The sequence below is a fragment of the Cherax quadricarinatus genome, chromosome 91 (assembly GCF_038502225.1).
Source record: "Cherax quadricarinatus isolate ZL_2023a chromosome 91, ASM3850222v1, whole genome shotgun sequence".
NCBI lineage: Eukaryota > Metazoa > Arthropoda > Malacostraca > Decapoda > Parastacidae > Cherax > Cherax quadricarinatus.
The window spans coordinates 12,665,651-12,680,204 of NC_091382.1; the positions used below are offsets into that span (position 1 = coordinate 12,665,651).

The 14,554-nt window shown below is 43.6% G+C and overlaps 1 protein-coding gene across 1 annotated transcript in view; it reads left to right on the forward strand.

Annotated features, from left to right (window-relative positions):
* The window catches only part of LOC128704818 (uncharacterized), a 50,926-nt gene extending 45,712 nt beyond the window's left edge, over positions 1-5,214 (forward strand). The window contains exon 7 of the mRNA XM_053799958.2: positions 4,670-5,214. Coding sequence (XP_053655933.2) covers positions 4,670-4,779 — 110 coding nt within the window. The 3' untranslated portion in view covers positions 4,780-5,214. The remainder of the gene's footprint in view (positions 1-4,669) is intronic.
* The last annotated feature ends 9,340 nt before the right edge of the window (positions 5,215-14,554 follow it).

Sequence of the window (14,554 nt, forward strand, 5' to 3'; positions counted from 1 at the left end):
CCGAAACGTTTCGCCTATGCAGTAGGCTTCTTCAGTCGAATACAGACAACAGGAACAGTAGAGATGTGAAGACGATGTAATCAGTCCATCACCCTTGAAGTCGGAGAATTTGAGGTTGTCAGTCCCTCAGCCTGGAGAAGTTCAGTTCCATAGTCAGGAACTATCTGAAGATCAAGCGACAGTTCCTGACTATGGAACTGAACTTCTCCAGGCTGAGGGACTGACAACCTCAAATTCTACGACTTCAAGGGTGATGGACTGATTACATCGTCTTCACATCCCTAATGTTCCTGCCTACTTTCTGTATTCGACTGAAGAAGCCTACTGCGTAGGCGAAACGTTTCGGAATAAAGTTGCCTAACTGTTGCCTATGTGTCTTACCTACCAACCTGTCGGTATTGTATGCCATTTTGATGTTCAGCAGGTCATGGTGTCCTCATTTGAAGATGTGTAGGTCAGGTTGTCCCAAGTTGGTGAACTGGTGCAAGACTCAACATCTTCCTCCTCTTCTGAGGAAGAGGATTCAGAGGCCAAGTCTACGATGGTGCTGGCAGGAGACTGTGGGACGACAGTAGTGGAGGGGTGTATTGGTGATGTGTCAACAGGCTGGGAGATGTGGGAGGTGGTGGTGGTTGAGGCAGAATAATTAGCGTTGTCGGCAATGGAAGTGGTTGTAGAAGCTTCAGGAACAGTTGCTTAGGCAAAAGACAGGTCAACAGGTGTAGCAAGTTCACAACGTTGGGAAGAATCTTGATGTCGGTTGAAGGTGCGGAGTCCGGAAATTGATGGCAGGCATGTTGTTTAGCCGAGAGATCTCGTTTATAATTAAACGGAAAGTACCAGGGTTCCCTGCATTTGCGAGGTGCGCATACACCATACTGTATAGCACCTTGCAGGGAGCACCATCAGGAAATGGAGAGATTGAGTTACTGGATGGAGGAGCCTGTCGTGTGGCCTGGAGAATCTTTGTTATCACAGTTTAAGTAGGTGATTTAACGGTAGTCTTTTGGAGGTCTTCTTTGATCTTCTTGGACATAATTTTCTTATAGGACATTTAGCTGCAAGAATATGATGGTCACTCTTGCAGTTAAGGCAAGTAGGAGCCAGTAGTGGTGGTACAGGATTTGTAGTCGTGGCTGTCTTTCCCGCAAGAAGAGCAGATCTTGAACATTAAAATGGTATAAAATACCGACAAGTTGTTAGGTAAGACACATATGCAACAGTTAGGTATCTTTATTTCGAAGCGTTTCGCCTACACAGTAGGCTTCTTCAGTCGAGTACAGAAAAGTTGATAGAAGCAGAAGATACTTGAAAACGATGTAATCAGTCCATCACCCTTAAAGTTTTGAGGTAGTCAGTCCCTCAGTCTGGAGAAGAGCATTGTTCCATAGTATGAAACAATATGATATTGTTTCATACTATGGAACAATGCTCTTCTCCAGACTGAGGGACTGACCACCTCAAAACTTTAAGGGTGATGGACTGATTACATCGTCTTCAAGTCTCTTCTGCTTCTATCAACTTTTCTGTACTCGACTGAAGAAGCCTACTGTGTAGGCGAAACGCTTCGAAATAAAGATACCTAACTGTTGCATATGTGTCTTACCTAACAAGAGCAGATCTTCTTGTCCTTGATGTGACAGTCCTTGGTGGCGTAGTTGTACGAATATCAGGTTCAGCAGGGAGAGATATGTTTAAACTGCTCAGGGTCGATGTGGCGAGGGTGGATGAAGTAGTATGAAATGGCCAGTCCATCAGATAGAGCTTGGACAGCTATCTTAAGCATAGAAGAGGCGTTGGGAATCTTCGTAATCATGTCCACCGAGGCCTAGACATTTTGTTCCTAGATGGATGACTTGAGTTCTTCGTTAGAGAGGACAGTAATGATCCTGTTCAATCGTTTCACGAAGACAGAACGTTTCGCCCTCAAATAAGTAGAATTGGGGATTAAAAAGGCACAATCGTTCAAAGTCTTGATAGCATTAGTAGTTGGGATTTTTTCGGCTTCCTCGTCGTTGGTGCAGGCGACTAGGAAGGCGTTTTGCAGGGTCAAAATGCCAGAGAATATGACCTATAGGCTGCTTTTAAGGCCAGCTGCAAGTGCAAGCTTCGAGGCATCATTAACCGTAGAACTTGTAAATTTTATCTCCATACGATGAGACATCTTGGTAAAGCAGTGTCACGTGAGGAATGTAAAAAATCCGCTTCCCAACAGGGATCGAAAGGAGACTTCTTGAGAGTAGAGTGACTGTGTCTTGCCAGTAGCAAGGTCAGCAAAGGAATGACGCTTGTATCTCAGATACAACCTACCAACACTCTCGGCGGTTACTTACAGCCAAGACAGGGCTCGCAGCAATGGTTTCAAGTTGGAAAAATTCAGATTCAGGAAGAATGTAGGAAAGCACTGGTTTGGTAATAGAGTTGTGGATGAGTGGAACAAACTCCCGAGTACAGTTATTGAGGCCTAAACGTTGTGTAGTTTTAAAAATAGATTAGATAAATACATTAGTGGGTGTGGGTGTGTGTGAGTTGGACCTGACTAGCTTGTGCTGCTGGGTCTGGTACAGTGCTCCATCCTTGAGTGGGGATGACCAGACTGGGTGGGTCATTGGGATAATCCACGGGGTGGGTCATTGGTCTAATCCGGGGGGGGGGACATGGACCTGCTCCACATGGGTCAGTAGGCCTGTTGCAGTGTTCCTTCTTTCTTATGTTCTTATGTCCGTCTCAGATCTAACCTACCAGTCTCCACCTCTCTCCATCCTATAAATACTCATGTACTATTCACCCAGGTAGATCTGTTTGTGACTTGATAACGCCCAATGAGTGGGCGCAACGTTGTCAATAAAGGATCGCATTATACTGCGTTTGTATTTGTCTCCTTTAGTAACACAGTTCTGACTTCCATGTTGCTTTGACTATGATACGGGCTTCTCCGCATACAGTGCGTCGATTTTCGGATCGTATACATGACTCAGGACGGCCCGGCTTTAACCTTCTGTTCAAACAACCTCGACCTGTCACTGATGACCCAGCCTCAGTTTCCTCTTACGCTTCTAAGAAACTTACAATTAAGCAATTCCCCCCATATACTCAATCTTTCAAAGTCCTCCTTGGACAAAATTCTTTACACTTCAACCAACTTCTACTGTCTGTGTTTTCTACCTTTGCCATGCTGGGCAGAACATTTACTTCCATAAATAACAAAATAAGGCACAGAGCCTTGACTGGAACAATACACAAATAACCCGCACATAGAAGAGAGGAGCATACGACGAAAAGTGTTCTTGTCTCCCTCTTTCTCTGTGCTCTCCGCATTTGTGATCCTCAGAGCCTTGAATCAGAAATTTCCACTCTTCATAATTCATTTTCCCTTCTAGGCTAACCTTCCCATTTCATGGACTCTGCCTTCTCAAGTGCTGAACGAACTTTCTTCTCTCCCAAACTCTCTACTCGTGTGAACTCTCCTGTCCTCTGCCTTCCCTACATTTTTGGTCTTTCTAATCTCAACAATTCTCTCCATTCCTTAGACATCAAACTTACTTTTCGCCAGACTAACACTCTTTGCACCAATCTAGTTTATACCTCTCCTCCCTCTATAGATGTTCCAGGTGTCTACTCTTTTTCTTGTTTCTCCTGTCCTCTTCAGTACCTTGGAGAAACTGGCCAATCTCTTTCTGACAGACTTAGGGAGCACAAAAGTAATGTTAGGGTTGCTGATACCAACAATGCTCTTTTCTGTCATGTCAGAGATCACAGTCATCCTATTGACTGGTCTTCTGCTAAAACTGTCTTCCCTACTTCCAACTTTCACAGTCGCCATCTAGTTGAATCCCTTATACACAACTTTCCTTGTTTGAATCTTAGTTGTGGCTTTGTCTCTGTAGATGCCTTCCTCTCCCACTACATTGTACAATGCTCCGAACTTCAGAACACCCCTTCTCACTCTTACCTTTTCCTCTTTGTCCTTGGGGTTTTCTTTCTTCTGCCTTGGGTATTTGTCCTTTCATCATTCCCCCCATCCTCTGTGTTCTTGCTCCTACCCTCTGTTGGCTCCTAGCTCCCTTGCAGTGCTCTTCTTTCTTAGTATTTGACTGACTACTACTGGTACTACTACTAGTACAACTGCTAGTACTACTACTAGTACTACTACTAGTCCTACTACTAGTACTACAACTAGTACTACTGCTAGTACTACTAGTACTACTACTAGTACTACCTCTCTTGCTCCAGTCATTGTCTGCTGGCCTATATATACTCCCTCCTTCTCTCTAATAAGACCTCATTCAGTTACAAAATGTAGCTAGAATTGTAATACCACGACTATAAACAGTATGGATGGGGTTTGAACTGGCTTGGTGTTTTGCGACTCACTTGCCATGAGCTCTAACCTCACCCGTACCATTATTTTATAGTTAGAATTCACACTAATTACTCTACAACGCATCATATTAGAATTAATCCCTAGACCTTCATTAACATTATGGAGAGAAGCTGTCACAAACCCAAGCACGAGCAAACAATTTTACCAAAAGCCTTAAAACACATTCGTGTTTCCCATATGTAGCAATTATTTATTTATTATACACGTATTAATATCTCAAATTATCAAATATGCTTGAATTAATTTTAAGACATTTAATTCTTAATTTTTTTTTATTATTTGCAGCCACTGCCCAGCCCTTCGTACTGTACTTTAAAACAGACGGGGATGAGTTGCTTGATAACTCTAACCGAGGCTTCAGCCTCAACTACCGACAGATTATAAGCTGCGTGTAATGACCTGCTAACAAATACCACTAGCACCAGCAGAAGCAGCAACAACAGCAGTTGTAGTTGTAGTCGACGTCGTCACCAAGACTACAACCTGGATGCTGAAAGACTCTAGAAATCTATCACTTGAAAATGCTGAACAAAAAAGACTGGTTGTGGAACACGCTGTCACTGGGACTACGTTTTACTCTGTGTAGATTTTTACTCAATACCCAATATTATGCCTACATTAATGGTATATAATACTCACAGGTTCATGAATAAGACCCAAGTGTAATACCTGGGTATATTATTGACGTGCCGTTTCACGGAAAATATGCTTTCTCAGACTAATCAAGTGGTATGTGACAGTAATATCCTTATATTACTGATAAATAATACCGACCAGTAGTAAAATGTGCAATGCCCGGGTTTTATTATTAAAAAAATTCGTCAACTACATGATTTTTTAATTCAATACATACTTTATGAACCAGAGACAGTTGAAGATGAGGTAATCAGTCCCTCAGCCTTGATAAAAAGTGTCCAGTACCGTAGTCTGCAACAAGCTAACACAGAGGATGGAGAATTGCTAACATTGCAAAGCTCCTGATTACACACGAAGGCGTTTGAGATTTCTTGAGCTGAAGGCTTCCACTTAACATGGCTGGCTTGTCTTGTGTTGGTAAGATCGCCTGTTTGCGACTGTTGCATATATATGTATGTCGTGTGGAAATTATTTAATTTCCGAAGCTATAGTGCCTAATAAGTGTTTAATGTGTTGACTTGGGTCAAAATGTATTTGTATTTTGAATGGAACCAACTGGGTTCCCGCTGCGCCTGCGCAGATGTGCGGGGGTATAGGTCGAGCTGGAGCACAGGGAGGCGGGAGTGTTTTGAAGGTAGTGAGGAGGCTGTGAAAACCTGGGATCAGGAAATTGGCGTTCACGGCGGCCTAAGGATTAATATGGGCTTCACTTCATAATAGGAAGTGTCGTAACTGTTCCTGGTGAAGAGTGAGGGAACGTGATTTACGGGACCACCGTAAAAAGGTGGTAAAATTAGTGAATAATGGTTCGACCGGGTGTGACTGGTGCGCGGCCATGGTGTGTGTCCAGGGGAAATACCCGTGTGTTAATCCTCACTCATCGGCCTCAGATCTTAATGGAGTGACCTCTAATGTGTATAATAATTATGAGACGTTAAATCGTCTTGTGAATGGTAATGTAATCAGTGATAATAACATTAAGTTAAGAGAGTGCGGGATGTGAAATAGATCGCCCTGCTCCGAGTGAACGCGTGATTCTCGTACCGAGGATACCTGGAGTTTACCTGGAGAGAGTTCCGGGGGTCAACGCCCCCGCGGCCCGGTCTGTGACCAGGCCTCCTGGTGGATCAGAGCCTGATCAACCAGGCTGTTGCTGCTGGCTGCACGCAAACCAACGTACGAGCCACAGCCCGGCTGATCAGGAACTGACTTTAGATGCTTGTCCAGTGCCAGCTTGAAGACTGCCAGGGGTCTGTTGGTAATCCCCCTTATGTGTGCTGGGAGGCAGTTGAACAGTCTCGGGCCCCTGACACTTATTGTATGGTCTCTTAACGTGCTAGTGACACCCCTGCTTTTCATTGGGGGAATGGTGCATCGTCTGCCAAGTCTTTTGCTTTTGTAGTGAGTGATTTTCGTGTGCAAGTTCGGTACTAGTCCCTCTAGGATTTTCCAGGTGTATATAATCATGTATCTCTCCCTCCTGCGTTCCAGGGAATACAGGTTTAGGAACCTCAAGCGCTCCCAATAATTGAGGTGTTTTATCTCCGTTATGCGCGCCGTGAAAGTTCTCTGTACATTTTCTAGGCCGGCAATTTCACCTGCCTTGAAAGGTGCTGTTAGTGTGCAGCAATATTCCAGCCTAGATAGAACAAGTGACCTGAAGAGTGTCATCATGGGCTTGACCTCCCTAGTGAAGCTTTATGGAATCACGACTTCTAAACCGGGACAAACCGACGGATACCTCGTCCTGCTGGAATAAGAACCGTGTCGGTGTAGCAGGACATCGAAATGAGATGGTGAATGGAGGGAATAAGGAGTATCAATCACCCACAGTTAAGTAACCCTTCTAGGTATAGCAGACTGATACTGGCCAGTTAGGTATGTTGTAATTGGATAGGTTATGGGTGATCCAGCTACATCAAGTGACCACCAGAGAATATCTGGTAAGTGGTGAGATTATGTACAAGTGTTTTCCTTGATGGATATATCCATGTGTAACCTACCCCACCCCCCTTCATTCAGTTAAACTAATAAAATCTATACAGTCCACAATTAATTAGTAGCACCGTACTTGTGGGTGCTATCCAATCTATACTGGTCTCGGATAGATATGGATAAGATTGTGAGGTTGAAGGAACCACTTGCCGTGACCAGGGGTGGTTAAGTTTTCTCACATGTCTACACGGGGTGACTACGGTAAACAATATGGTTGTCTCCCAATGAGTTTACTTGAAAGCATGTAATGTTGAGGTACATAAAGGTAATCACCCTATAAAATTTTCAATATCTGCCCGCTGGTCCTTCCTGAACCGGATGCAATCAGTAAAAAATTAATTGAATTAATTACTTAATAATTAAGTGACTGATTGAAGGAAGTGGGTATAGGGTACACAAATTTAATCGGTCGTGTGGTGGAGGATAATTAGCCCAATTAATTACTAGCACATGGGTGGCTAGGATTTATACAAGAGTAAAGTGCAAGAATTACTCTCACAAGGTGTCTACTTAAGTTGTATAATTTGTGATTATTAATTCCCTAACCATGGCTGGGTCTGAGGAAGTTAGTGCGGCTGGCAAGTCCATGGATGCCAAAGCAAAGAAAGCGTCACTACAAGCTCGGAAGGGTCATGTTACTAAATCATACAACAAGTGTATGGACTTAATGAGACAAGAAACGGTAAACCCTGATGAATTAAAGCTACACCTAGATGCCTTAGAAAGTAGATATGAGTCATATAGATTGTGGTATAAGGACTGTGAGAGCGATCTTCTGGTGAATTGTGCAGATGATGCTGAAAGGGAGCGGCTGCTGGATCAATATTATGAAGTGGAGGACAACATTGTGTCCTGCAAAACTAAGGCTTTAGAGAAGGTAAAGGGTGTAAACAATGTTGTTGGTCAATCTAGTAAGGAAAATCAGAGGTGTCTACCAAAACTCCCAGAATTATGCATGCCTGTGTTTAATCTGGGAGAAAACTGGGAGGAGTTTTGGTCTATCTTTAAAGCAGTCGTACATGATAGGAGTGATCTTGCAAGTGTTGCCAAATTATGCTATTTAAAGGGACAAGTAAGGGGAGATGCGCATGTTCTCATACAAGCGTTCCCAAATGTAGATGACTCCTACAGTGAGGCAGTTGACTTGTTGGAGGTCACTTACGGTAACTTAGAGCAAAGTAGGTTGGATCTAGTAGCTAATTTGGCTAGTTTGAAGACTCCAGATCACAACCGCAACAGCTTACAGCAATTTAGGATCAAACTGGAAAGCACTCTTAAGACCTTGAGTAATAAATATGATCTGGAGGGAGCAGAGTGGTTGTTGAGCGCTTTGATTCAGAATAAATTGAACCACAAGACAGTAGAGTGGCTTTCTAACAGATATCACAAGGGTTACTTCGGGTTGGAAGAAATAAGAGTGGGCCTGCAGGAGCTAATTGTCCAACTGCAGACCAGCCAACCCATTACCTCTAGGAATACCACGTCTACAGACCCCAGTGCACCTGTCAAGTTCCACAAAAGGAAACTTTATCCCAATATCAATAAACATAAGTCACCTACTAAACGGGGTTACGTAGGCACATATCAAGTGACAGGGTCCAGTAATAGTGGTTCTCCACATCAAAGCAAGAGGAGGAAGTACCACAATAAGGGTAGCCCAGTTGATAAGAGGTCAGGCAAAGAAAGGAGAGATTGTATCTTCTGCAACGGTACTCATTTCTCTAAGAACTGTAATACCTATAATTCATGGGATGTTAAAGTGGAAAGATTGGAAGAGCTTGCTAGATGTATCAGGTGTCTAGGAAATCATAATGTAAGGGATTGCCGTGCTAACTTGCACTATTGTTATCAGTGTAACAAGGGAAGACACCACATAGCTATGTGTAAGGGCGGATCCAATCGTAATGATGGTAACAATAGTACTGATAGTGATAATAACCCGGACACAACAGTAGCCAACGTAAAGATTGCAGCTAATGTCGGTAATGATGGCCTAGCTGAGGTAGCTTTACCTGTGTTGGATGTGGTGATTAATGATAAACGGCGTAAATCCAAAACTGTAACAGCATTACTGGATCAGGGATCACAACGTACCTTCATAAAACGTAATTGCCTTAATGGGATGAAGGTACAAATGGGAGATCCTGCTATACTCAAGTTATCTGGCTTTCTCTCGAATAAGAAGGCCCAGTCATACGACACTGTTTATGTAACTGTCAGGCTGGGCAATGAGAGAAAACGTATTAATGCCGTAATTGTGGATAGGCTCCCAGAGAAAATATCTACAATAGGGCTTGGTAGCGCTGCTGAAAGGCTTTCGAGTAAGGTAAATTTGGCACCTTCTGGTATAAATAATGATTCTGTGGGGCCAATAGATATTTTGATAAGTAGTGACCATTATGCCACCTTTGTAAAGGGTATGACAAAGAAATGCGGAGTCACCCTTCTAAGGACCGCAGGAGGTCACGTGATGTATGGCAGGCTTCCTCGTACTGATAATGAATGACTGGAGGAAGCCATAAATACAGTTACGGTGTGTCTTACTCATGAAGTATCACCCCAGTATAAATATACTTCAATAGAGGATGAAGTTGAACCTGTGTATAAATTATGGAAATTGGACAGCATAGGGATCAATGTAAATGAAGAAAGTCCAGATGATTCCTTTACTAAAGAACAATACCAGAAGGATGTTAAATTTGAATCTGGACAATACTGGGTGAGACTTCCGTGGAAGCTGAACCATCCAGACCTACCAACTAATTACCGGATGGCGTATGGACAATTAATGATGGTAGTGTAGTTCACTTATCGTAGTGTAGTTTATTGTTGGTAATGTAGTTTATAATGGTAATGTAGTTTAGTGATTGTAGTGTAGTTTAATGATGGTAGTGTAGTTTACTGATGATAGTGTAGTTTAGTGATTGTAGTGTAGTTTAGTGTTGGCAATGTAGTTTATTATGGTAGTGTAGTTTAGTGATGGTAGTGTAGTTTAGTGAAGGCAGTGTACTTTAGTGATGGTAGTGTAGTATAATGATGGCAGTGTAATATAGAGACATAAGTGTACTTTAGTGATGGTAGTCTAGTTTAGTGATGTTAGTGTAATTTACTGATTGTAGTGTAGTTTAGTGATTGTAGTGTAGTTTAGTGGTGATAATGTAGTTTATGATGGTAGTGTGCTTTAGTGATGGTAGTGTAGTTTACTAATGGTAGTTTAGTTTACTAAGGCGTAGTACAATTAGAAAATGGTAGAGTAGTTTACTGATGATAGTATAGTTTAGCAAGGGTAGTGTATTTTAGTGATGATAGTGTAGTTAAGTGATGGTAGTGTAGTATAGTGATGATCGTGTAGTTTAGTGACGTTAGTGTGGTTTAGCGTTAGTAGTGTAGTTTACTGATGGTAGTAGAGTTTAGTGATGGTAGTGTAACTTAGAGATAAACGTTAGTTTAGTTATATAGCTATAGCTTAGTGATGGGACTGTAGTTTAGTGAAGGTAGTGTAGTTTAGTGGTGGCAGTGCAGTTTACTGATAAGAGTGTAGTTTAATGATGGTAGTATAGTTTAGTGATGGTGGTGCAGATTAGTAATGGTATTGTAGTTTAGAGATGGTTGTGTAGTTTACTGATTGTTGTGTAGTTTAGTGATGGTAGTGTAGTTTAGTGTTGGTAATATAGTTTATGACAGTAGTGTAGTTTAGAGTTGGTAATATAGTTTTTGAGTGTACTGTAGTTTAGTGATGGAAGTGTAGTTTATTAATGGTAGTGTAGTTTAGTGATTGTAGTGTAGTAGTGATGGTAGTGTAGTTTTTTTATTGCAGTGTAGTTTATTTATTTTAGTGTAGTTTACTGATGGTAGTGTAGTTTACTGATTGCAATGTAGTTTAGTGATGGTAGTGTAGTTTACTGATGGCAGTGTAGTTTAGTGATCATAGTGTAGTTTATTGATTGTAGTGTAGTTTAGTGGCAGTAGTGTATGTTTAGTGAATGGTAGTGTAGTTTAGTAATGGTAGTGTAGTTTTCTGATTGTAGTGTAGTTTAGTGATTGTAGTGTAGTTTACTGATGGTAGTGTAGTTTAGTGATGGTACTGTAGTTCACTGATGGTAGTGTAGTTTAGTGTTGGAAATGCAGCTAATAATTGTAATGATTGATTCGCTGCCTGACCACGGTGGAGTGCGGTTGTGCTCGGCACCCCTCTGCTGTTTTCAGGCGAGCTCCCACAGTACATCAACAACCATTGAGTAGTGAGGACGTGCGCTGCTCATTTTGGGATATCAAAATGGCTGAACTTACAGTACGAAGAGTAAATACTATCTGCATAGAGCTGGTTCGTGGTACGTTAAGTGGAGATACGATGAACGTACTTCTCCCTAACATCATCAGGGACACATATGGCATCCCCAACGAGGAATTATATGGCGTCGCTCTTAATGGTTTGACAAGAATCTTCGTGAAATTTCTAAGAGCCGGCTTCTACACAAGAATTGTCGAGCAGTACCAGGAACAACGCATGAGTGTGAATTCAGCGATGGATGTTGTGTTACATGATGTTTCTAAGTACTTCACATGGGTGAAGGTACGGAATGTACCCTTCGAGGCCACGGCGTATGGCCTACAGGAGTTTTTTCGCAGTTATGGGACAGTGCATTCTGCAACCATGGGGGTATGGAGGGATGGTCCGTATGAAGGAATGCCGGAAGGTTCTTACACCCTTAAAATGTCTTTAACAAGGCCTATACCATCCTATGTAACGATGACCGGTTGTAGAACACAGGTTTATGTGTACTATGCGGGTCAGAGAAAAACATGTCGTCTGTGTAGCTCTTATGAGCACATGGCGGCCCAGTGTCCTAGGAGGCGGGCTCCTCGAATTCTGGAAACGCCGATTGTGATTCAACAGTCGTGTGATTTGGTGCCTGGCTCTGTTGCCTCGGGAGGCCGGAGGTCTGATCTCTGGAGTGAGGAGGTTGACCGGGAGGTGGCAGTGGCGGAGACGTGTGTCACTCTCCCAGAGGAGTCAGGGGAGTCGAAGGTGATATCTGAGGAGTCTTTTGTCCAGGAAGCTTCGACTCAGGAGGGTTTACTGGCAGATGTGATCAAGGACTTTTTGGATGGGGAGGAGCCCGGTGCAGAAGGTGTCCTCAGTTTATGTGAAGTTGGAGAGCTGGAGGGACAACAAATTGTGGAGAAAGACTTGAGTAAGAAAAGGCTGGAGCATGTGGTGGCCGTGGAGGTACACCAGGGGGATTCGTCTGAGGGTGAGATGTGTGTAAGTGGAAGTTCTAGGAAAAGAACTGCGGCATCAGAGATAGACGAGGTTATTACCCCGGGGCAGAGGCCGGGGAAGAAGTCATGGGCAGCGGTTGTGGAGCCGATGCCACATAGTGGTAGAGGTGCGCCTGAGTTGCACAGTGGGAGAGGGAGGGGGGAGGCGACTGCACAGGATAACTCGAGTGGTAAAGGAATACGTAATGTGAAAAGTGCAGCGAGTAAATCCCAGCGGCATAGGGGAAAGCCGCCCCTTCTATAATTTTCAGAAGTGTCACGCTTAATGTTAATGGACTTAAGACTGAGGTTAAGAAAGTTTGGTTGGAGTGGTTTTTACGGCGGTTTGATGTAGACATTTGCTTTTTGCAAGAGCATAATCATAGGGCTGGTTGTGTGTTGAGGTTAAAAGGATATCGGATGTATGTTACCAGTGGTTTGCAATTGAAAGGTGGGGTAGCAGTGGCGATAAAGGAGACCAGCCCCTTGCGTGTCATCGGCTGGGAAGAGGGGGGGGGGGGGAGGGTCGTGAGGGTGGATGGTGTCTGGGGTGAGAGTCGAGCAAGTTTCGTAGGAGTTTACATGCCAGCAACTAGTAATATCAGGGTAAAAGTAGATTTTGTCAGGGAGGTACTGATGTATCACTTGAGAGGTTTGCCTGCTATAACAGTAATTGGAGGTGATTGGAATTGTGTGATTCGGAGTGATGTCGAACCGAGAGGGGCGGGTTGTGTGTTGAGTGTTCTGAGGGATGTATTGCGAGATACTGGGGTTATAGATATGGTGGGGAGGGGGGGATACCTAGTGGAGCACACGTTCGTCCATAGGGGATATGAAGCGCGATTGGACAGAATCTATATTAAGCAGGGAATAGACGTTGTGAGGGTGCAAACCCTTGACGTGGGGTTTTCTGATCACAGGGCGGTAATAGCAGATTTGATGTGGGATGGAGTGGTGCGTATTTATTCTGGGTACTGGAAATTAAATGTAAGGCTTCTTAAGGAGGAGGGGGAGGGACCTTTTTTCAGTGATTGGTGGTTGCCTTTTTGGGAGGCTAGGGACAGGGAGATAGATCTGTTAGATTGGTGGGAAATGCAGGCCAAACCTGGAATAGCGAACTTTTTTAAGGTAAGGGGACGAGAAGAGGCGAGGTGGCGTTTTGGGTTGCAAAATTATCTGGAGGGACAATTGCAAGATTGTTATGTTGGGGGAGGTGGTAGGAGGGATGAAATGGACAGTCTGCGGAGTAGAATCACTGAATTACACAATGATAGGTTTGATGCAATTAGGGTTAGGGCGGGGTTAGAGGATGTTTTGTGGGGTGATAAGCCGTCTGGGTATGTTTTACGTAAATTTAGGGATCGACAGAGTGTAACCACCATTCTACAATTGGAGACAAGCCCTGGGGTGGGAGGGTATCCAGTGGGTCGAGTCCTATCCAATACGGAAAGTATGAGTCTTTATGCAGATAGTTGGTTTAGGGAGAAATGGAGTTGGAGGGAGGGGGGTTCCTGGGAGGGTATTTTTGAAGGGGGGTTCCATAGCGTTTTAAGTGAGCAGGATAGAGTGGGGTTGGAGGTTGGTATAAGTGAGGTTGAGGTGGAAGAGGCAGTTTTCGGGATGAGTACCGGGAAAACACCAGGGATAGACGGTATACCAAATGATTTTTATAGAGCACATTGGGGGTGTATTAGGCAGTGTATTGTTAGGGTATTGGACCATATGTTAACTAGTGGGAAGTTGGGCACATCGCAAAGTACGGGTGTCATAGTTTTGGTGCCAAAGAAGAGGGGGGGTAGAGAGTTGAGTGCTTACTGTGCAATATCTTTGATGTGTGCGGATTACAAAGTTTTTGCGAAAATTTTGGGTAATAGACTGAAGAAGGTCATGGGATCGGTGATACATGGGGGACAGTTTGGTATCCCGGGGAGGAGTATGCGGGTAGGTCATGGTCGTATTCGGGATTTCCTTGAGGGTAGTAATAAGGGAGGTATTCTAGGTCTGGATTGGGAGAAAGCTTATGATTATGTGGATAGGGAATTTTTGATTGAGAGTATGGTGAGAATGGGTTTTGGAGGGAGGGTGGTTGGATGGGTGAGGACTTTGTATGAGAATGCATCAATGAGAGTACAGGTAAATGGGAGGTTGGGTAGTTCTGTAAGCATGGGGAGGGGTTTAAGGCAGGGGTGTCCACTCTCCCAAATACTCTTTGCATGTATGCAGAATCCTTTCTATGTTCTGGTTGATGGTGGGATGGGAAGGATGGGGGAGAGTGGA